Source organism: Phymastichus coffea, unplaced genomic scaffold, assembly GCF_024137745.1.
Source record: "Phymastichus coffea isolate CEN01 unplaced genomic scaffold, Cenicafe_Pcof_1.1 PCOF00007, whole genome shotgun sequence".
NCBI lineage: Eukaryota > Metazoa > Arthropoda > Insecta > Hymenoptera > Eulophidae > Phymastichus > Phymastichus coffea.
Window position 1 is genome coordinate 3,372,689 of NW_026706818.1, and position 22,755 is coordinate 3,395,443.

The window sequence follows — 22,755 nt, forward strand, 5'->3', positions numbered from 1 at the left end:
TTGTTTCTTTGCAGATATTTTGTAAGTAAGTCCACAAAATCAAGTTTATTACAAATGTTTGAGAGAAATTTCTTCTGACTGATAGGTATTATTTTATCTTGAGAAATTTGTACATCAGCTCCAAAATTTTTTTCTATTCTACAATATCTTTCGTATGATTTTACTCCAATTAATTCATTGTTATATCCATCAAAAACGACTGTAATATTTTTTCCAAAGTACCTGAGATATAATAAATATGATTATAAACGTCTTTATATGTCGAGTTGTGGGGCCAAACTACAGTATTCAATTGCCAGTCCCCATCTATTACATAAATCGTATCTGAATCCATTAACTGTAATTTATCATTACAAGATTTCAGCAAATCGTATATTTTCGATTTCTGTCATTTTCTCATCAAACCTTTTTCATTAAATAAACTTAAGGGAAAAGGTGTATGTTCATATGCAAAAGCTTCAAGTGTTTTTTGGGGATCCTCACGAACAATATTACAAATCCTTTGAAATAATAAATGTGTATCTATAGTAGAATATCCACTATAATCTTCAAGGTGTGTACCAGTAGCAACACTTGCCAGAGATTTTACTTTATAAATACGTGACAGTGAAATATTGTTAGCATTTTTGCCAACCATATCTTCCATTCCCAACAGCCCCTTTTCGACTGCTTTGTAACGATCTATCTCTGGTCCAGCAATAATTCCCGTAGAAAGCGATACTACGCCATGTTCATTTTGGTTGAAAGGATTATGATTCTGAAGCCGTGTTACAAATTCATTGATATCATTCGTATTCCTTTTCATTCTGCTATCAGAAAGATAGACGTGCTGTTCACTAGTGTACGATTTTAATCCACAATAATTTTCTAAACACTCCATTACATTGAAAACCGACGGCATAGAAAATAAATAACGTGCCACAACGCTAGGAGTGACGCCTCGGCCATGCTTCAAGTCCGTTCCAAAAAATCTATTCAATGTTTGTTCGATAATCATATCCCTCCATACACCAGACCATGTCTTGTCTGATCTACGAATGGTGAAATAGCCATCCTTAGTATAACCTTCAAATTCATAATGGTCCATCGACATATCTAATATTTCCATATCTTGAAGATAAATTTGGGCACATTTTGCATAAGCGCAATGGCCACTGGAATAAAATATTGATAGCATATCTTTAATACTCTGTAAATGCAATTTCCAGTCGCCTAAGCGTTCTACTTCTATAAACTGCAAAGCTATGATAACACATTTTAAATATTGTATCCACAATTTAGCAGTTGATTTCTTTTTCTCCAAAACATCGAGTTTTTCTTCCAATTCTCGGGATAAATGTTTCATGAAGTTATTATTCTTAATATCCTTTATCGACAAAGATTTATTCGCAAATTCACCAACAAATTCTTCAAAGAGTTCATCTATACCAGCGGTGTTTGTGATTGATTTACAAATGAGGATAGCTATAGCAGAAAAACTTAAAATATGGGCTCGCATTGCTCTTGAAAACGCATGGCCGGTGAGCATTTTTTTTACTGATTCTGACGCATATAACATCGACCACATTTCCTCAAGTCCACTTCCGTTCATGATGTAACCAATTGCTCCTAAGTAGGACATTAATAAATGAAAACCTCCTAAGTGAACAATGACGTTTCTCAATTCATTAATCATCGATTGTGCAATAATACAACGGGCTTTCCAGTACAATGGTTGATCAAATATGACAAATGTGGTTTTTTGACTGATCTTATGAGTTTCCGTAGCTGCATAATGTAATGCAGTATTCAAGGTTGTTAATTTAAAAGGCGGCAGATTAATAAATGGTAAACATACTATATTAGAGAGTGAATAATCGATATCTGCTGATATAATCTCCATGAATCCTTCCCAATATGGTAGCTTTTTTATTTTGTAATGCTTTACTCCATGCATATGCTGCATAATGTACTGGAAAAATTGGTCGATTTCCGAGGTGAAGCGTCTGTACAGATTTGAATTCTATGTTTTCTAATGCAGCTGATTCTATTATGCTGAAGGGTATTGTTTGGATTTTTGTTCTCTTTGATATTTCTTCCGCGGTTGGCATTTTCGTACATTTTTCAGAACCACCCTCTACTATAACATGAAAATCAGGCGTATAGACTGCGATACCCCCTAAACAATGAAAAGTTTCACGACCATCTAATGTTCCAACATTGTGATCGGTATTATCGAATATAAATTGAACAAATGCACTATCAACATGATGAATCGGCGGGTTGATGATTGTTGAGGCTTCATATAATTGAATAGATGAATATGATGCGCATACTCCAAATTTCGAAAGAAGGTCAATTACGATTCGCGATCCCGTTTTTCTATAAACATACAATCCTAGAGCCAGCTGTAAATTCGAAAGAAAAGCTCTTGGACGTGTGTAAATCACTATACTATGTGCAATCATGTCGATTTTCTCTTGATTTTCTTCGACACTTCTCTTTCTTCCTTTACTATTTAAAACACCGTCGAGGAAGTTTTTTAATAATTGTGGAATTTCTGAATTCACGTTGTCAAGAAATTTTTCTGCTGGTGGGTACAAAGAATTTTGATATTTTGCGTTCAAAATTTCAGACCGCAGAATTTCAGCAGCAAAATTTATGACGGCGTTCTTTTCGAAATCGCTTATTGACTTTTTACTGACCCAATCGCTACATATTTGAGTGAAATTAATTTTTTTATAGTAAATAAATATTTCCCGACCAGGATGTTTCAAAATAAAAATATCATCGTCGTATTTATCTTGCAATCTATTGCACAATAGTTTATTGCTGATTTTTTTTTCATTCAAACCATGCAATTCCGATAAGGTAAATTGAAATTTGCCACTTTTCTCAATGTAACTACATATATTATCAATTACACGATCTCTTTCAATGTCAACATTAGAAGGTACGGGTTCTTCGTCAGATGGATCGGTTACTTGTTCTGAATGTTCTTCTTCTAACGATACTTCCGAAGGATTACGCCAGAAATTAATATAACACACATAATGGTATTGAAAGAATTTTTCCTTAAAGGACGTATTACGAAGTCGATTCCATACGCTCCACCAAGTTCATCATTTTTTGTAGAAGCTACTTTTAAAATATTCTGGTAAGTATATAAATGTTGTAAAGTAGAAACTTTTTTGTGTTAACGGTCTAATAATTTATTGCAAATAAAGCAATATTCATCAAAATTAAAATGATTTGAATCGTTAAAAGTTGTGGGTGAATATAAGGAAGGTATGGAAGATTCTCTTTTTCTTTTACTCGTCGATTTCAATGCAGAATAACGTTTTCTACAGCTTTCGTGAAAATTAACACTTTCTTTCCCTTCCCATAGTATGTGTTTTTCATCTTCTCTACTTTTACTTTTATCTATAAAAGTTTTTAAACCTCGACAATGCACTTGTACGATTGTATCTATATTATTTTCTAGGGGTTCGCCACAGATAGTGCACGTGGTTCCATCTTCCATTGTTAAAGAAAACTAAAAATTATTATACATTCTGTAATAAATCTACGATAAATGAGATTTGACGAAATATTTATAGCAAAGAATCTTATGGCATATGAAATCTAAAATATAACTAACATAACTAATATATAAAGGTAGTTTGCTCTTATTGAAATAATGAATAACTCTGAGTATTGATCAGAAATGTTTATTCTTTTATAAAACATACGTTAAATTAATTGTTATTCTCTGAGGATGGTAGACTAACTTGATTATAGCGAACTACTGATTGAACATTTTCGGATCGGGCGGTAGTTACATTGTCTCCCTCTTTTTGGGTGGACGATTTTGCCGGGGTTTCGATAAATCTTTCACAGAATGCAAGACAATTTGGACATAATCTAAGTACGCACTCTTTAGAAGCACATACACAATTTTTACAAATACAATGGAATACTCGAAGCTTAAATAAAATACAAAGTATTGCAATTGTGGCAATAGTATACATAGTATAATGAAAAGTACTGTGACCAGTACTTAACCATGTGCGATAGTGCCGATTTGATGTATAGATTTCCAGCTCTTTCGTGACATCTTCTACATTTTTTGCAGAATGTAATATATCAGACATGTCAATGGACTTAGATGTAAGTACAGGAAGTTTTAGATCTGATGTATTCAGAGCAATCTTCTCAATCGGTAGAAAATCAATGTTTCTTTTATACTCAGAAATTTTTGTTTTGTTACCATGACTTCTAGGTAAATATTTATGATGCTGAGAGTAACCTTTACTATTAGATTCAAGTTGGAATATATGAGGTTTAGTAACAGATATTGCTATACTCGAAGACATGCCACAATTTATCATTATATTTTCTGACGTGTTGCCCTGTAAAATATACCAACTAAAACCGTCATTTAATGCTAATACAAATTCAGATTGTAAATTAAAATATTTTCTAGAACACCCTTTATCATCTTTATATCTTATTAAACGATCATAGCAACTTTCATCATTACCGAATCTATGCATGACGGATGTTATTTCGCATACTTGAATATCATTAACAGAAATACAATTATTTAAGTCGAGTACTGTATACTCTGTGAATGTTGAGTTAATAGCAATAGGCTCATTTTTAATGCTGTCAAATATGTAATATTGTGTCCATCCTGACATGGGTATTGGTGTAAATTTATACACAGTATAATCAGCACCAGTTGGTATTGGTGTATGAATTACATATATGAGTAGAGTACCAGAAGTAATAACATTAATCTTACTTAGTTTCATGTAGAATATGTAATAATTTTCTCTTAATGGAAATGGTAATTGTGGGTAAAACAAATTTTTATAAATAGTATTCAGAGCGGACATGAAATTTCTTGGGGATATTAATCTTGGAGACACAATCCCCAATTTTCCATCATTGATTGAGTCATAAACTAAATCAATGTTTTCTGTTAAGTCTTCCATGTGTATATTTAGATCATATATACATTCCAGCATATTGTTATTAAAGGTCACTCTGAAAGTACTTTGAAAAAAAAGTTGCATTGTAGCATTCAGTGTTCTCAAATTTTTTTCATAGTAATCAGTAAGATTAACAAATTTCCGGAGAGTACTTTGCATAATCGCTGTTTGATTATTGACAAGTATTGCTATGCGCTCTGTTCTATTATATATAGCATCTATATCTCGATTGATTCTCTCAGCATCATCTGCTGACATAGTACCAAATAAATAATGTTGCACGGTGCCAACTATATTAAATAACCCCCTTTTTTCTCTCTTCTCGTGACTTAATGAAAGTAATGAATAGATTTCACGTTGAATTTTCTTAAATTTGTTAGGTATTGAATTCAAAGATTGGGCATGAATGCAATAGTCATATAGGAAACATTTACGTTGAAGATCTTGTATATTTATATTCAGCTGTTTTGCACTATGTACCAGGTCATTCATGTCAACAAAATGCACTGTCGTCCAAATTTCATGATAAAGCTTTAAACAATTCGTCTTGCAATATAGGTGCGGTAACAGGTATTAAGTTATATTTCTCAAGCCCTTGCGAGTAGACTATTATTAAGAGTGCAAAAACAAGAAATCGATACATCTGAAACAGTAAAATTTAACGATTCTAATGTATCTACATATGTTCGACTTGCTTAATTTTGTAATATCTATTTTATCCCAAAATGCATATTTATTTATGTTTCATTTTTTCTATTTTATTTATGCCAATTTGGCCCTTCGCCAGTTAACCAAACAATTGTGGTACAAAATATTAACCACCCTACGATCGAGGATTTTACACATGTCTATTTAAATACCGCACGGAAAAAAAAGATCCGTGATACAAGTGGAAAATATCCTGCGCTGCTATAATCCATGGGCCCCAACCTCAGGTAGGTAAAAATTAGGCGTCAAGCAGCCGCTGACTGTCCGTGCTTCGGTTAGCCGCTAGCTGGTGCGCGGGCAGCCCGATATGTGTGCTCGGGCTAAGACGAGCGCGCTCGAGCTGGAAATGCCGCAGCCGACGAAGATGTCTCTTCTTCGTCTTAGATGAGCTCGCCGTTCGCTGACTTAGCGTGGCTTATTAGGCCAATCAATGAAGATTTTTTCGTGACATCAATACTATCAGCAAACCGACTATGCAAAGTTGTTTAATACTATGCATAGATGAAAACGTATATGTTTCCAACTCGCAACTTTCATTTAATAACTTTTTACAGCCGTTTGAAATTTGCAAAAACATGTTTTTCGCGTATAAAACCAAAACTATTGAAGTTAGGTATGTACCTCAATGGAATAAGTTATAGATAATAGAATTATCTATAAAATGAGCTATCGCTCATCTCAATCGAGTAATTAATAATCAATATAATTACAAAAAACATCAAAATTGATCAAAAAAGGTAACATTTTAAAAATTCATATCTCCACATGTCTTCTTCATGTATGCTAAATCTGAACTATATATAATTATTACTTTCGGCACTACAGTAATGACAATCAAACCTTTTTTTTTAGTACATCTTGCATAATTCCCTGTGGCTCAGCCGTTAGAGTTATACATTATTTGAAAAAAGTTTTTTAAATCTCAATGATCAAACTACAACTTTGTCATTTGAACTTTTGCTCTAAAATCAGTTTAAAAGGGTGAAATTTGTCGTTGAATATCGGGCAAAATGTGCCCAAGCGTTAAAGAAAGCGAGCGGTGGGAGATACAGATCCCGCGGAGGGGAAGTATATATAGTAATAGAAAAACTAGGCGCTCGGCGTTTGACTTTAATATTGACTTTAATTTGACTTTAATACGAACGAAGGGTTCTCCGTTGAAGGCTTCAGTATATTAGTATCTCAATAATTATTAATTGTTTTTTTTCAATAATGCCATTTGAAAGTTATTAAAAATAGCTTAATTGTTGTAGTACTTGCCGGGTTTCACAATAAGTTTTCTTTCTCACGGCGTGCGGAAAGTAGCCTTCCGCACGCGTTTATCGAGTTATTTTTAGGACTTTTAGCTCTGCGGTTTGATAACTAATGATTTTAGCTGAAAAAGCTTCAGATAATAATTATTGAGATACTAATATACTGAAGCCTTCAACGGAGAACCCTTCGTTCGTATTAAAGTCAAATTAAAGTCAATATTAAAGTCAAACGCCGAGCGCCTAGTTTTTCTATTACTATATATACTTCCCCTCCGCGGGATCTGTATCTCCCACCGCTCGCTTTCTTTAACGCTTGAGCACATTTTGCCCGATATTCAACGACAAATTTCACCCTTTTAAACTGATTTTAGAGCAAAAGTTCAAATGACAAAGTTGTAGTTTGATCATTGAGATTTAAAAAACTTTTTTCAAATAATGTATAACTCTAACGGCTGAGCCACAGGGAATTATGACCAAAAAAATCACGAAAACCTGAAATGGTTTACAAAATTTCATGTTTTTTCTTAATTTGCAAGTAAACTAATGTATTTACAATAATGGCTACAGTGACTTTTTTGTAGATAATATAATAAGGAACAACTTTTATCTGAAGCTTTATCTATTAAAATCATTAGTTATCAAACCGCAGAGCTAAAAGTCCTAAAAAGAACTCGATAAATGCGTGCGGAAGGCTACTTTCCGCACGCCGTGAGAAAAAAGACTTATTGTGAAACCCGGCAAGTACTACAACAATTAAACTATTTTTAATAACTTTCAAATGGCATTATTGAAAAAAAAAAACAATTGATAATTATTGAGATACCAATATCCTGAAGCCTTCAACGGAGAACCCTTCGTTCGTCCGCCGGCGGACAGTTTTCCGTGTGCCAGCGGATAAAAAATTTTCGACCGGCGGACAAAATTTTATGGGTTTCGGGTGTCCGCTCGTTCGCTCGAACGTTTGTCCGCTCACATGTAAGAGCACCTTCAAGGCATTCTGGAGAGGACGTCCTGTTGGAAAGTGATACTCAAAAGCTGTTACGCGTAAGAAAAAAATCTATTCTTTTAAATTTGCTTATGACAGAATAGCTATTAGATTTCAAATTTTTGAACGACATACGAAAGTACTGGACTATTATAACTACTAAAAAAGGTTACTTTTTGTAAAATCCGCTATTATTAAATACAAAAAGAAATATATTCTGAGTGAATAACTAATAATAACTGCAAACAGCTGCTTTAAACTTTTATAATAGTAATCATCACTTTTTAAAACTTAAACTGAAACCATTTTTTTATCATTTTCGCTTGGATACTTCTTATATGCATACATACAAAAACATAAACCTGTTCTACTTACTGCGATAATCCTATTAGCACAACAGAAACTGAATTACACAAAACTCAACACTGGTTTTGAAGAATTATTTTTAAATGAAATCTTTCTTATAGATTTTATCGATTGCCGTGGTGGCGTACATGAGAAGCAAAACGATACTGATCTTTGATAGGAATCGTTCTGAAGCTCAAATCATCCATTGCGAATGAAGAAATCCAAATATTAAGCATATATAAACTATTGGTGACAGTGTGTTTGTGAATAAAAAGGTAAATATAGTATGGCTTTCAACTGTATAAACATTTGGTGACAGTTCATTTGGATATATCACTGCGCAGTTTACGTTATTTTAAAGTGGCTGGAACCGATGGAAAAAGAAGTAACCTTCATCGGTTACAAATTTTCATTTCAAAATTATTTTGTTTTTTATGAAATTGAATCACCATTATTTGGAACCAAAGCCATTAGAAAATGCATTCTTAAAAACTTAGGAATCTCGGGTTCCTGATTTTTTTTTCTTTCAATTCATTACATAATAGTAACTCAAAGTTGGCATTCGAAAAACAGTCCTGTGGGCGTCAAAGGTTTAAACAATCTTTCATTATCAAAATTATTTATTTATGAATTATTCTCAAATTAAAAAGGATTAATGTCGATGCACATTTTGTTCTTTAAAAGTTGATCAAACTGATAAAAAAACTTCAAATACATATTTATATGTTAAATATTTATCCATGTTCAAATAACAATGCTTATCTCATTGCAAGGACTGAAAATTTTATATAAGATAATTAAGTAAACATTGCAAATGTAATTTTGTAGTAATTTTCAGGTACAAGTCAGCTAAATATGGAAATACAACTTTTTAAATAATTTTTTTTCAAAAATTAAAACATATAAAATATAAGTATACCATCAAAGGGATGTACAGAAAAAAAATGCTTAAAAAAAGTATGTTCAATGGGATTCGAACCTGCTACCACGAAAATAAAAAGAGATGGTATGCTTTAGCTACCTCGGCTATCGTCACATGTCATTTAAATGATATGGATATTACATATGTTCATTAAGAAGAGATGGGGCTTACGTTAAACTAATTCGTTTAAGTACTTGTGATGAGAGTATTTTTCAGATTAGTTGCAAAGAGAGAATCCTAAAAGATCATAATAAGACTTGTTTTCGACCACCGCTCCATCGCCGACCATCAAATATCGAAAATGAATTCCAGCGCGCGTACATGCACGTTTCCCCTCTTCGGCTGCTATAGGCCGACGATTGCCGAGTGTCGTCGATTGTCTGCGCACGCTTGGAGGGGCAGCGGAGGAGAGCGAAACTATACCGCGCCTTTCCCAGCCTTCCCCTTCTACTTTATTCACGTAAAGTTTCTTATTTATTTTTTATCCCAACATTTTCCACTCATCGATGTCGAGTTAAACATTGTTTCTGATGTAAAATTTCACGCTCTTTCGATTGGTGCATGTTATTTTGTCGTACGTTCAGCCGTTCGCGAGATACAGGCGAAAACAAGTTTCAAACGTGATTTTCTCATAGAACCCCTGGACCTAGAACTCTGCAAATTTCAGAATCGTCTTTTTCGACCTCAATTTACCATATATCAAAAATGCATCCACTTCCGTGACAAAAACATTTCAGGCCTATTTTTACTGGACTATAGTTGTAATTGATGACATTATATTCAGATCACCTTGTAAATGTTCAACCATAATGCAACACAAAAAAATCTTCCCACTTCCCACATACAAAGAAACATGTACAATTACGTGCTCAATTTTGAAAGACTTATAAATAGAAGAAACAAGAATGCGACCACGGGCTACTACACAACGGTAAAAAAATGTTAAATAGAATTTGGTGATATTGTAACAATAAGTGCAAAGAATAGTGATTTGCTTACTGAAATAGTGCAATGCTAATTCAGCATAAGCAGACACACCTAGACTATTCTTGTTAAGTTATGTATGTGTTCCACGTAGTTTTAAGTTTCAAGTTTTAGTTTTGATTTAACACCAGACTATCAAACAGGAATAAAATTCCTCTGCTGAATTACATTTTATATGTAATGTAAAATGTATTACAAAGACCTGTAGGATAGATTAATATCTCGTGCAAATAAGTTCTCCAATCCATTATTTAAGTTATCAGTCCACAATGTGTTTGAATTTCGAAGAAAAGAATTGAGTACTGTGATTGAACGAATCTCGCTTAAAATTTATCCGTTATATTTCATCATTACAATGACAAAATAGAGATCTGTTGTACCTTTGGTTATCAACTGTTACCACTCTGGTGTATGTCTACAAAATCCAGTGGGGCATTGCTGTTTATTAGATGATGTCATGAGACGATCAAAATATCAGGAATATTAATTGTATTTTCTAATGGTACCTATAATTTCGTTGTTCAGCAATATATTTCACTGCTAAATTCTGCTCATGTTGAGATTGATATCCTACATCAATTGTGAAATATTCATGTCTTCGTGACTGTAATTATTTTGAGTTAAGAGAAATAATATTTTCTAGGATGCTAATTTCAACTCCAAAAATATCATGTACTCGTATGATGATTTTCACGCAATTTTCTAAATCATATGTATCATTGATTCTTGGCTTTAGTCTGTCATTTAGCCGAGATTAGGCAATATTTGTACATTATTTTATGAAATGAACTACTAATGATATTGGCTCGTATTGCTGCTTCGTATTTGAGTCTATTTTTGAAGACGAAATTGCAAAATTCATAATATTTAATTTAATACTCGTCGGAAAATACATGCGCATTTCCAAATGTTCATGCGGAATAAAGTAAGCATGGCGGCACTTGCCGGTGATGTATTACAAGCGATCATTATTATAAGCAATTAATGAATACATTACATCTATTTCCACTGCAAAAGTAAAATGAGCTACCCTTAAGCTCCAAATATTTACATTTTTCAAAATATTAACTTGAAAGTGTACGAGGTCTGTCCGGAAAGTATCGGGCCTACTTTTATATTTTCGTGCTAGCACTATTCTTTATCATCTGGTGGGTGGCATCCTTCAAAGTAATCCCCACTTGATTGAATAACACGGTTCCATCGATGTTTCCACTTTTCAAAACAGTCCTGGAACTTACTTTTAGGGATAGTCTTAAGTACACTCGTCGCATTATTTTCAACCGTTGTTTTGTCATCGAATCAGTGTCCTTTTAGTAGCTGTTTTAGTTTTGGAAACAGTCAAAAGTCACAAGGGACTATGTAGGAACTGTATGGAGGTTGTCGAAGCAATGCGATATTGCGTTTGCTCAAAAACTGCTGCACAAGATTGGATGAATGCGCTGGCGCATTAGAAATAATATAACTTTTTTGAATTTGAATATTTTAACTTCAGCATTATGTCGGAAATAATTTTGACCTCTCAAAACCTCTTACCGAATTTTCGCTCCAGAGCTTAATTTAAGCAGAAAATAGAAGAAAATGAAGAAATATACGTTAATTTTAATAAATTCTCTGTTATTTGGCGAACTTTTATTATAAGAAATTAGTCCACGAATTTATACAACATAGCGTGCGAGATAATAAGCATCGCTCTCTTTGTATTACATAATTAATAATAACTATACTTTGTGGCGGATTTAATTGTAATATTGTTCTTAGTATTAAGTAGTGTATAAGTTATGTGTGGTTGATTAGATTTGTTTCGAATTCGATTATTTAACAATAACAACAATTTTGAACAAATCTTGGCTGCGAACGTTAATCGAGGAGCCATCTCGCGAGACAAGGCCTGTAACCTTGCGTCCGCGCCCCTGATTTTTTCCATGCCCCCGCTCCAATCAGGGCCCGAAAACTAAGCGAGGAAAAATCAGAAGAGCTAACAAGCCAATTAACGCCTTCTCCACTCCTCCCGAAACCGAGAAGCTAAGAGAGGGACTTACCACCCAACCACCCACCGAAAATAAAAAAGGCTATACAAGACCCAAAGGGCAGAGAGTGATTTTTCTCGTGCTACTAATGAGGAGCAGATCAAGTAAGCCAAGGAAATTAAGCAGCCAAACAGCCAAACAGCCAAACAACCCAAGAAGCGGAACAAGACAAGAAAAATCAACTAATACAAAATAAGGACGCGCAGGTTGAGAAAAGTGAAATTTACAATAAAAAAATGTAAGCAAACAAAGATATTTTATTTCTAATTCATCTATCTCTCCACTATCTTAGAAATAGCTCGTGATGCAAAATTCTTCCTTTTCTTCTATATCTAGAGACTACTTTTGATAGGATAGGTACTACTATTGATAGGACCCAGGATACTTCACACTCTCGGATTACAACTATTGACTGGAATCCAGGGGCAGATGTATAGGTTCAGTGGCACTGCCCCCCTCGGTTAAAATAATTTTTGATTAGTGATCCCGCTAGTCTATGCAAGAAATCGCACTACTAGCAACAACAGAACTCTGAGACTGCGCCAAGCCTTAGGTGCACCTGAGATGTGTCGTTGCCACGACGTCACACTTGTGTTGTATACAAGTTCCAATGTAATCAGTGCCCGGCTATTTACATAGGGCAGGCAAAAAGAAAATTGAAGCAGAGAATTAGCGAGCATGAAAATACCTTATAGAAAAATTGTTACCAATTCCAATACACCTTGTTGATAATTCGACCTATAGTTTTGATTTTAATAATGTGAAAATTTTAGACAAAATGATTAACAAGAAAAGACTTATTTCTGAAATGATATCCATAAATGCACATAATAATACTATTAACAGACAAGAATATACTCAAATGCTTAGTAAACAATACAATAGTATTTTTAAATTTCTTAAATAACTTTACACTCTTAACAACCTAATATAATTATTACTAATTCCATTTATCTTTGCAATAAATGTTTCGTTTTCAATTTGGTTCCTACTTCTCTGTTTTTATTAAAATGTTTTTTGTCTACTTCAGAAATATTATTATGTGCGTGATATATCAAAATTCTCAGTATGATTTGTGACTTTGAATCCCTTAGTTGTTGAATACGTTTATATTGTCTTATTGCTAAGTATAACACTACGATGTTTGATATGTCTATAATTTAAAAATTTAATGATAACTATTACTTTAAAGTTTGGAAAGTTTGGACTATTAGCAATGACAATATGACAATATGACAATATGACAATATGAATTTAATAAAATTTGTATTTCTACATGTTGCGCTGGTATGTGGATTTTGCTGATATATTATTTTTAATATTTATTTATTTGATTTGTCATAATGTATATTTTTGTATCAGTTTACAATTTAATAAAAGACCTGAGAAGGCTGGAAGGCAAACCAGCGAAACATTGTCATAATTAATTGTCTATGATTATTTAGTTGGAGTGGGTGTCACTCTCAATAACTTTGTAATTCAGTTTATTGAATCTATAACAATGGAGAGTATTTAAATATTTAATTGTTTAAAATTCTTTAAGTAAAATTAAATGACTTGCAGAAAGAGCGGTGTATTAATTCTCATTATGTAGCAAGATTGCTTTAAGAATTTTTACAGAAGAATCTATAAATCAACGCCTCTGGTTTATATAAATCTATTTTTATAAATTAATAAATCCTCCGATATTATTACAATAAACAATCCCATTTTCCATGGAAAAGTACTTAATGAATTCTTCTTCCTTATTTCTGTATACTGTCACTTTCGTCCCAAGTAACAAGCGATTTCTATTTTTAACTTTTTATAAATAATTGCAAATAACAAAAGAAAAAACACAGATAACTTTTTTTTCGATATGCTATGAGCGGCGTAGTTTGTTTGACACTATCTTTTCCAGTTTCGGCTTGGGCCTTAATGGATTCGTTTGTCAGGTATGTGAACTTGAAAACAACCAGTTTTTTACTAATATACTTGCAAGTCGGGTAAAAATTAACGTATGAACTTGCTTAACCACATATTTTCAAATTACAAGCATAAGCTTTCTAATGTCTTTGACATTTTTAAGATGCGATAACCAGTTCAAAAACTATACAAAGCATCATTTAGATTTTTTTATTATTATTTTATTGTTAATAAAACATGTTTTTTATTTTTTTTAGTCTGCAATAGTTTTTTTAAAACTATAAACTCACAGAAGATGATCATGTTGGAATTTTAAATCTGTGATGAATTTTCGCCAAGATATAAAACTTTTGTGTTTTTTCGATTTTTTTCTAAGTTTGGCAAAAGCATGATTAACTCTGGCCAAAAACAAAACAGAGGTAGTACTTATCTCACATAGAAAGAAAAGGAGGTACGCTACTTTACGGTGGGAGGAAAGCGAATACGATTTATGGAGAAACTGAAATACTTACGAGTCATATTAGACACGTGCTTATCATTCAAAAAATACCTTATCAATCCAGACACTAAAGCAACAACACTGGCTTATGCGCTTCTAAGTATCATGCCAAATATCGGGAAACACAAACAGCCGTGGAGAGCGCTCCTCTCATGAGTAGTGAGCTGTATGCTTTTATATGGAGTCCCGATCTGAGCCGATGTTATGAAAAATAATAAAACATACAAAGCTTCTTACTCAGAAGCTGGTAGAATAGCTGCATTAGTTATAAGAGTCGCACGAACTTACATCACCGTATCTGATATAGTTTTCTCAGTGATTTCAGAAATTGCGCCCATCGATATACGAGATCTGTTAAAAAAGTATCGCGAATTTTGTATGTTTTAAAAAATTATTTATTTATTCATGAATATCTATTTTATCTCCTTCAAAGTAATCCCTCTCGGATATAACGCACTTGTGCCAACGTTTTTTTCAATCCTCGAAGCACTTAAAAAAATCATTTTTTGTGATCTTGTTCAGCTCCTCTTTCAATGCCACCTTTATATCCTCAATCGTGGCGTAGCATCGTCCTTTCATAGATATTTTCAGTTTTGGAAACAGGAAAACGTTACAGGGGGCCAGGTCTGGGGAATACGGTGGCTGCAGCACCATTACTGTGTTGTTTTTGGCCAAATATTCGCACACAAGCAACGATGTATGGGCAGGGGCGTTATCATGGTGCAAAAACTAGTTTTTGTTCTTCCAAAAATCCGGACGTTTCTGGTGGAAATTGCACATAACTTGAAGGTAAAATTTCTTATTGGCCGTACTACCTTGTGGCAAGAACTCATGATGCACCACACCCCTGTAATCGAAAAAAATTGTGAGCAAATCCTATACGTTCGACAAAACTTAGGGCGCTTTTTTCGGTCTTGGCTCATGCGGCAGCTTCCATTGGTATGATTGAGCTTTGGTTTCCACATCAGAACCATAAACTCATGATTCATTAGCAGTTATGATCCTCTGGAGCATATTTGTGTGGCGAGCGCACCGAGCATTCGAACCAACATTCGAACGTGGTTGAGAAACAAAAGTGTGAGCATAGCAACGAACATTCATTTCGTTTAATGAAAAAACATTTCTATAGTTAGTCTGTCAATTGTATTCATAATAAATAGACGTTGTGATATTAACCAATTGACTTATTACTAATAGGAGTAAATACTCGAACAAATAACCATTTATTCCTATATTGGTGACCCCGACAATAAAATTGTGTTACAATTCAAGCGAGAATTGTAGTATTTTGTTGGTGAATTTCCTTTTCGCCATCGTAGAAGATTATAGCCTCATCACAAGATGCTTCGCGACGAGGGTCAACTTGGAGTTCTACGTGAGGAAAACGAGCTGCTTCAACGACAGATCGAGGAACTACGTCAACAAATGGTGCCGCAGGAACCACCGCCGCAGCAGCAGCAACTACAAGAACAACAGCAGTTGCAGCCTCAAGGCGTCATTGCTGACACCGTCAACCAACGCCATGCAGTACATCGTGTCGCTGTGAAATTGCCGCCGTTTTGGTCAGATAAACCAAGCTTGTGGTTTGTTCAAGCTGATTCTCAATTCACGCTTTCTGACATTACTAATGAAGTAACAAAATTTCATTACGTTGTTTCTCAATTAGACACTCGCATTGCATTGGAAGTAGAGGATGTTATTAAAAATCCTCCTCAATTAAACCCCTACACATATTTACGCACAAAAATAATTGAACGATTATCTGCGTCTGAGGAACAACGTGTCCGCCAACTCATCAGTGCGGAGGAGCTAGGCGATCGTAAGCCTTCCCAGTTTCTTCGGCATCTCCAATCGCTTGCTGGTACAACTATTGTGCCGGATAACCTCTTACGTCGGCTTTGGCTTCAACGTCTTCCGCAAAACGTCCAGGCTATCCTTGCATCACAGTCTGAGTTGGCGATCGATAAACTTTCTGAGCTTGCCGATAAAATCATCGAAGTTTCGCCTTGTCCTCCGAATTTCTCAGTCAACGCTGCATTGAACAACAAAGGTACTGAAAACGATTTATTAAAAGCGGTTGCTGAACTGCAAAAACAAGTCGCTCAATTGGCTGCTTCTCGTTCACGTTCTCGAAATCGTCACGGTTATCACCATAATTCTCGTAACCGAATTAAATCTCAAAACCGGGTCGATTCTTCTAACAAAAAAACAGACGAGGTTTGTTGGTATCACAAAAAGTTTCAGCAAAATGCTAAAAAGTGCGTCAAGCCTTGCAAGTTTTTGGGAAACGACCAAAGCAGTCCGTAAGGACGGCATCTGACTGCTCTTCATCTAGTAGCCGTCTCATTGTTGTTGATAAAGTTACCAAAAATTGTTTCCTCGTCGATACAGGTTCTGATTTATGCTGTTTTCCTCGTCGTTTATTACGAGACCGTCGTTCTCCTGTTAACTACGAGTTGTGTGCTGCAAACGGAACCAAAATAAAAACGTATGGTTTTCTAAACTTAAATCTTAACCTTGGACTTCGTCGTGATTTTCCATGGAGATTCATCGTCGCTGACGTCGATCTGCCGATAATTGGGTCTGATTTTCTCGCTCATTATCACCTTTTACCGGACTGTCATACAAAACGTATCGTCGACGTAACCACTGGTCTTCGAGTACAAGGTTTATCTCAGCCTTTTTCGCAGAGCAGTATCAAAGTGGTTCAAGATTCTTCACCATACGCTACACTTGTGTCTGAATTTTCTGAAATCACTCGTCCTCCGGGTTTACCTCGAAACATCAAACACGAAACCGTCCATCACATTCGTACTACTCTTGGACCACCGGTTACAAGTAAAGTTCGCCGATTATGTCCTGAAAAATTAAAAATCGCTCGCAAAGAATTTGAATACATGTTATTAGCTGGCACAACTCGTCCTTCTGAAAGTTCTTGGTCTTCACCACAGCATTTAGCACCAAAAAGTGACTCATCTTGGCGTCCCTGTGGTGACTTTCGAAAGCTAAACACTCGAACGATTCCGGATCGCTATCCGGTTCGTCATATCCACGATGCCACTTATTTTATCAATGGTTGCATCATCTTTTCTAAGATCGATCTTGTAAAAGCTTATCAACAAATTCCAGTTGCTGAAGAAGATATTGGTAAAACTGCAATTATCACACCATTTGGTCTTTTTGAATTTCCATTCATGACGTTTGGACTTCGAAATGCTGGCCAAACTTTTCAAAGGTTTATGGACGAAGTTTTGCGTAGTTTGGACTTTTGTTTCACCTATATGGACGATATTCTCGTTTTCTCTCGTTCTAAAGAAGAACATGAGCGTCATCTTCGAATTATTTTCGAACGTCTTGCAAAGTACGGCCTAGTTATCAATCCACAGAAGTGCATCTTTGGAGTTCAAGAGGTTAATTTCATTGCTTACACCATTTCTGCTGCTGGCATTCGAGCCCCAGAAGAACGAGTAAAGGTGATTCAAGATTACCCTTTACCAAAAACAGCTCAAGATCTTCGCCGTTTCCTGGGAATGTTGAATTTTTACCGCAGATTCATACCTCATGCCTCTGAATATGAAGCTCCTCTGCACGGTGCAATCAGTAATCCATTATTGAAAGGCGCTCAACCAATCACATGGACACCTGAACTTGAAGAAGCTTTCATAACCTGCAAGAACTGCATTTCATCTGCTTCACTTCTTGTTCACCCTCGCATTGGTGCACCTCTTGGTTTATTTACAGATGCCTCGAACCACTCTGTTGGAGCTTGTTTACAACAGCTTGTTGATGACGTGTGGCAGCCTCTTGCTTTCTTCTCTAAGAAAATGTCAACAAAAGAAAGTTCTTGGCCTGCTTATTATCGTGAACTTCTGGCTATCTACGCTGCGATTCAACACTTTCGCCATTTTCTGGAAGGGTACCAATTCACGATCTTCACAGACCACAAACCATTAACTTACGCTTTACAACAAAAACGTGAAAAGCTCCCGCCAATTCAACTCAATCAACTTTCATTCATCGCAGAATTTTCAACAGATATACAACATATCAAAGGTACCGATAATGTCGTTGCCGATACTGTTTCCCGGATCGAAACCGTTTCTGCACCATTTGATTTTGAGTTGCTAGTTAAATCTCAAGAAAAAGACGAAGAACTCAGAAGAATTACTAAGAAAAACTTTTCTCTCAGCATTGAACGTGTGCCGATTCCTGGTACCTCACTTATGGTGTTTTGTGATACATCAACAGGAAAACCTCGGCCCTTCATCACACAGCCTTTTCGTCGTGACATCTTCAACCAACTGCATACTTTGAGTCATCCCGGCGCAAACGCTTCACTCAAATTGATCAGCGATCGATTTGTTTGGCCTTCCATGAATAAAGATTGCCGAAATTGGGCTCGTACTTGCAGCGATTGTCAACGATCAAAAATTACTCGCCATGTTCACGCTCCACTTGGAAATTTCGAGACTCCAACGAAGAGATTTTCGCACATCCACATCGATCTGATTGGTCCACTTCCACCTGCACGTACTTTTCAATATTGCTTGACTGTCATCGATCGTTTTACTCGATGGCCCGAGGTTTATCCTTTAGAGAACATAACTGCAGACACTGTGACTCAAGCACTTTTAGATTGCTGGATATCTCGTTTTGGCTTTCCAGAAACTTTATCCTCAGATCGTGGTCCTCAATTTACGTCGCACCTCTTCAAGAACTTTACAAAACTCTTCGGAATCCGACACAATTTCACTACAAGTTGGCATCCTGCTTCGAACGGTTTGATCGAACGCTTACACCGCCATTTAAAAGCTGCAATCATGGCTCATTCTGACATCAATTGGGTTCAAGCTTTGCCTCTTGTACTTCTTGGTATTCGTTCTGCTTTTAAAGAAGATATCAAGGCTACTTCAGCAGAGATGGTCTACGGAGAAACTCTTCGTTTACCTTTTGAACTGCTTTCTTCAAACCTTAAAAACAAGAATCTCGGCGATCCAAACAGCTTCCTCTCAAGCTTACGAGAGTTCATGTCACGCTTACGCCCAACTCCAGCATCAAGACACTGTCAACCTGGCGTTTTCGTTTTCAAGGAGCTCTCCAAATGCAGTCATGCCTTTTTGAAACAAGGACCTTTTCTAAAGGCACTCCAACCACCATACACTGGCCCATACGAAATCATGGATCGAAACACAAAAACGATTACACTCAAGATCTGTAACAAACCTACCAAAGTCTCTATTGACCGAGTGAAACCTGCATTCATTTTGCAAGATGATGTCACACCTGTTCCTGTTTCTGTCCCTAATGCTGTACCTACAAAACCAATTCCTGTTCCCGTTTCTGTTCCTGATTCTGTACCTACAGAACCAATACCAGTTCCTGTTCTTGATGTTATGCCTACAGACCCCACGCAAATTCCCGAACGCACTACGCGATTTGGCAGAAGAGTCAAATTTCGAGACATTTTAAATTTGTAGCCAAATTCTCTGCCAAGGGGGGTAGTGTGGCGAGCGCACCGAGCATTCGAACCAACATTCGAACGTGGTTGAGAAACAAAAGTGTGAGCATAGCAACGAACATTCATTTCGTTTAATGAAAAAACATTTCAATAGTTAGTCTGTCAATTGTATTCATAATAAATAGACGTTGTGATATTAACCAATTGACTTATTACTAATAGGAGTAAATACTCGAACAAATAACCATTTATTCCTATATTTGGATCGTCACGGACCGAGTCCAACATCTCCTGAGCAATATTAACGCGAAGCTGTTTTTGGTCGATATTGAGCAATTTTGGCACGAATTTCGCGGTGACCCGACTTATGCCGAAATCACTGGTTACAATCGAATGGCGATTCAACGATTGGCCAATGCTATTTTCTTCACTTTATCAATGTTTTCGTCTTTATCAAAGTTTATCGTTTGTACCACCGATAAACTTTGCTTTGGTCTAAGGTAGCTTCACCATATACCACAGTCAACATTTGGAATGCTTTCGCGCTCTTTATTTTGTTTTTCACACAAAATTTGATACAGATTCTTTGATTCATTTTTTAGAATAGGCAAAAATCGAAGAGGAGCCAAAACACATCCAAGCAAAACAGATGTCAAAAATTAACTAAACATTCAAAATATCCGACCTTGTCAACATAAATAAGGGACATGAGTACCAACATAAAGCTACAAAAAATTCAAAATTCGCGATACTTTTTGAACAGACCTCGTAAGGGCATACCAAAGAGCAGAAAAATATCGAGAAGAAACGCGTACTGAAATGAACGACGCTGATAGACACATCTATTGGAAACGTTGGTCACAAGAAACAATCCATGAGTGGTAGCGAAGATGGGATCAAGATATTTAAGATCGCTGGACTTACCACATTATTCCATATGTCAACAAATGGACGAACAAAAATCACTGCCTCGTTACCTCTCAACTAACGAAGGTATTCACTGGTCATGACTGCTTCCGCAGCTGTTTTCATCGTTTTAGTGTATACCAGAGCAACGAATACCTGGCCTGTTCCGGAGTCGACGAAGACGTGGAGCATGTCTTACTTGAGTGTCTTCGATTCCAAGAAGATCACTAACTCTCTAGCAATACCTGGAGTGTTTCTCTTGCACATGAGGGCTTAAGGAAGTGCCTTCTTAGATCATTGGAAGGATAGAAAGTGGTAGTAGCCTTCTCCACATTTATAGTGAATCATCTGATCTTTATAAGAAGGGATAAGGAAAAAGGAAGATACAATGAGCTTGACAGAGATAACTAATTTGGTAGGATACTTTAATCTATATAGAGGAACGTAGGTGTCGAGACCGAGTTTTGTCAGAGAAGGATCGGATGATGCTGAAAAAAGAAGACGACCGGACAATACTTGACGAAGAAGACAAGGCTAAACTAGCCGATGCCTCCCTCACGAAGTAATGTGTAGAAGAGATTCCCGTATGAGATATAGGTAGACCAGATAGACGGGAGGTTGATGGGTAATATACATGACGAGCCAAGCTGGCTCGTTAAGGTGCATAAAGCATTCTCCAACTCTCACCAAAAATACATACACACACACAATCACATATACTGCTAATATGTAATATATGCACATTTATTTTGGTTAATAAATGAATTATAAATGAATAATACTAAAGTTAAAGACATCTGAAATAATCTTACCGGTTCGTTTCCAGACAATGGTATGGATTTTTCCAAAAAACTTGAAGCTTCTACCAAGAAGTGTGGACCTTTCTTACAAAAAACACATATCCAAGTAGAATCAGCTGTACATGCATCATACCGTGATGAAAGAGTTGAGTTGAAAAGTTCACTAACACGGTAATTACCTGTTGAAAAAATCGTATATTTCCTTTTACTAATAAAATCTGTAATTAAAACCATTTCTTTTGCAAAATGCTCATATATTTGTATATTTAATTTACATATGGATAAGGTTTATTGAAAATAAATTATTTTGGTGGATCCCTTCGAGCATAAAAAAATGTATTTCACAAAAATGTATCGACCAACGTTTCGAAGATTTGATTTAATATCCTTTTCACGGCTAAAAAATATACAATGTTCAAAATTAAATTTTCAAGAGACAACTCAAAAATAAGCTACAACAAATATAATCAATACTTCTCACTATTATATAATGTGAAATTGCTTACAAAAGAAACATGTCACTAGTTGGTTCAATAACTTCTGAGGCAAACACCTTCATAGGCAACACTTGCAAATCTGAACTAAAAAATAATGAAATGCAAAAAAATAAAACAAGAAGATGAAAGGTGATTAAACTTCACGAATTATGAGAGATTTGTAACTTCATAATGAATGAAATTCGAAATAAAATAACATAAAATTCATCTTGTAAGTACTCGTTGTTGCGACAAGCATTGAAAGTCATTGACAAGGTAGTAATTATTTATACAGAATTCTTAAATTATATTAGTAATCTTGAATTCTACAGAATTCTTAAAGATGATGCTAAATGAGGGAGACAAAGATAGAACAATGAAGAGTAAGATTAAACAAAGATAGAAAAATCGAACAGACTAACCGTATATCCAAAATCGTCTTAAATCTTCACTTTCTTTACTTTGTTTAGAGATCGCAAATTATATATGCAAGAAAGTTTATCGTGGCAAATTTTTGTACTTAGATTTA

General features: G+C 35.3%; 1 protein-coding gene across 1 annotated transcript in view; it reads right to left on the minus strand.

The window, feature by feature from the left end:
• LOC131669013 (uncharacterized protein CG5098) overlaps window positions 1–22,755 on the minus strand; it is a 396,487-nt gene that overhangs the window by 217,410 nt on the left and 156,322 nt on the right. Inside the window, exon 3 of the mRNA XM_058943567.1 lies at window positions 21,763–21,929. Within this exon, the coding sequence (XP_058799550.1) occupies window positions 21,763–21,929 (167 nt within the window). The remainder of the gene's footprint in view (window positions 1–21,762; window positions 21,930–22,755) is intronic.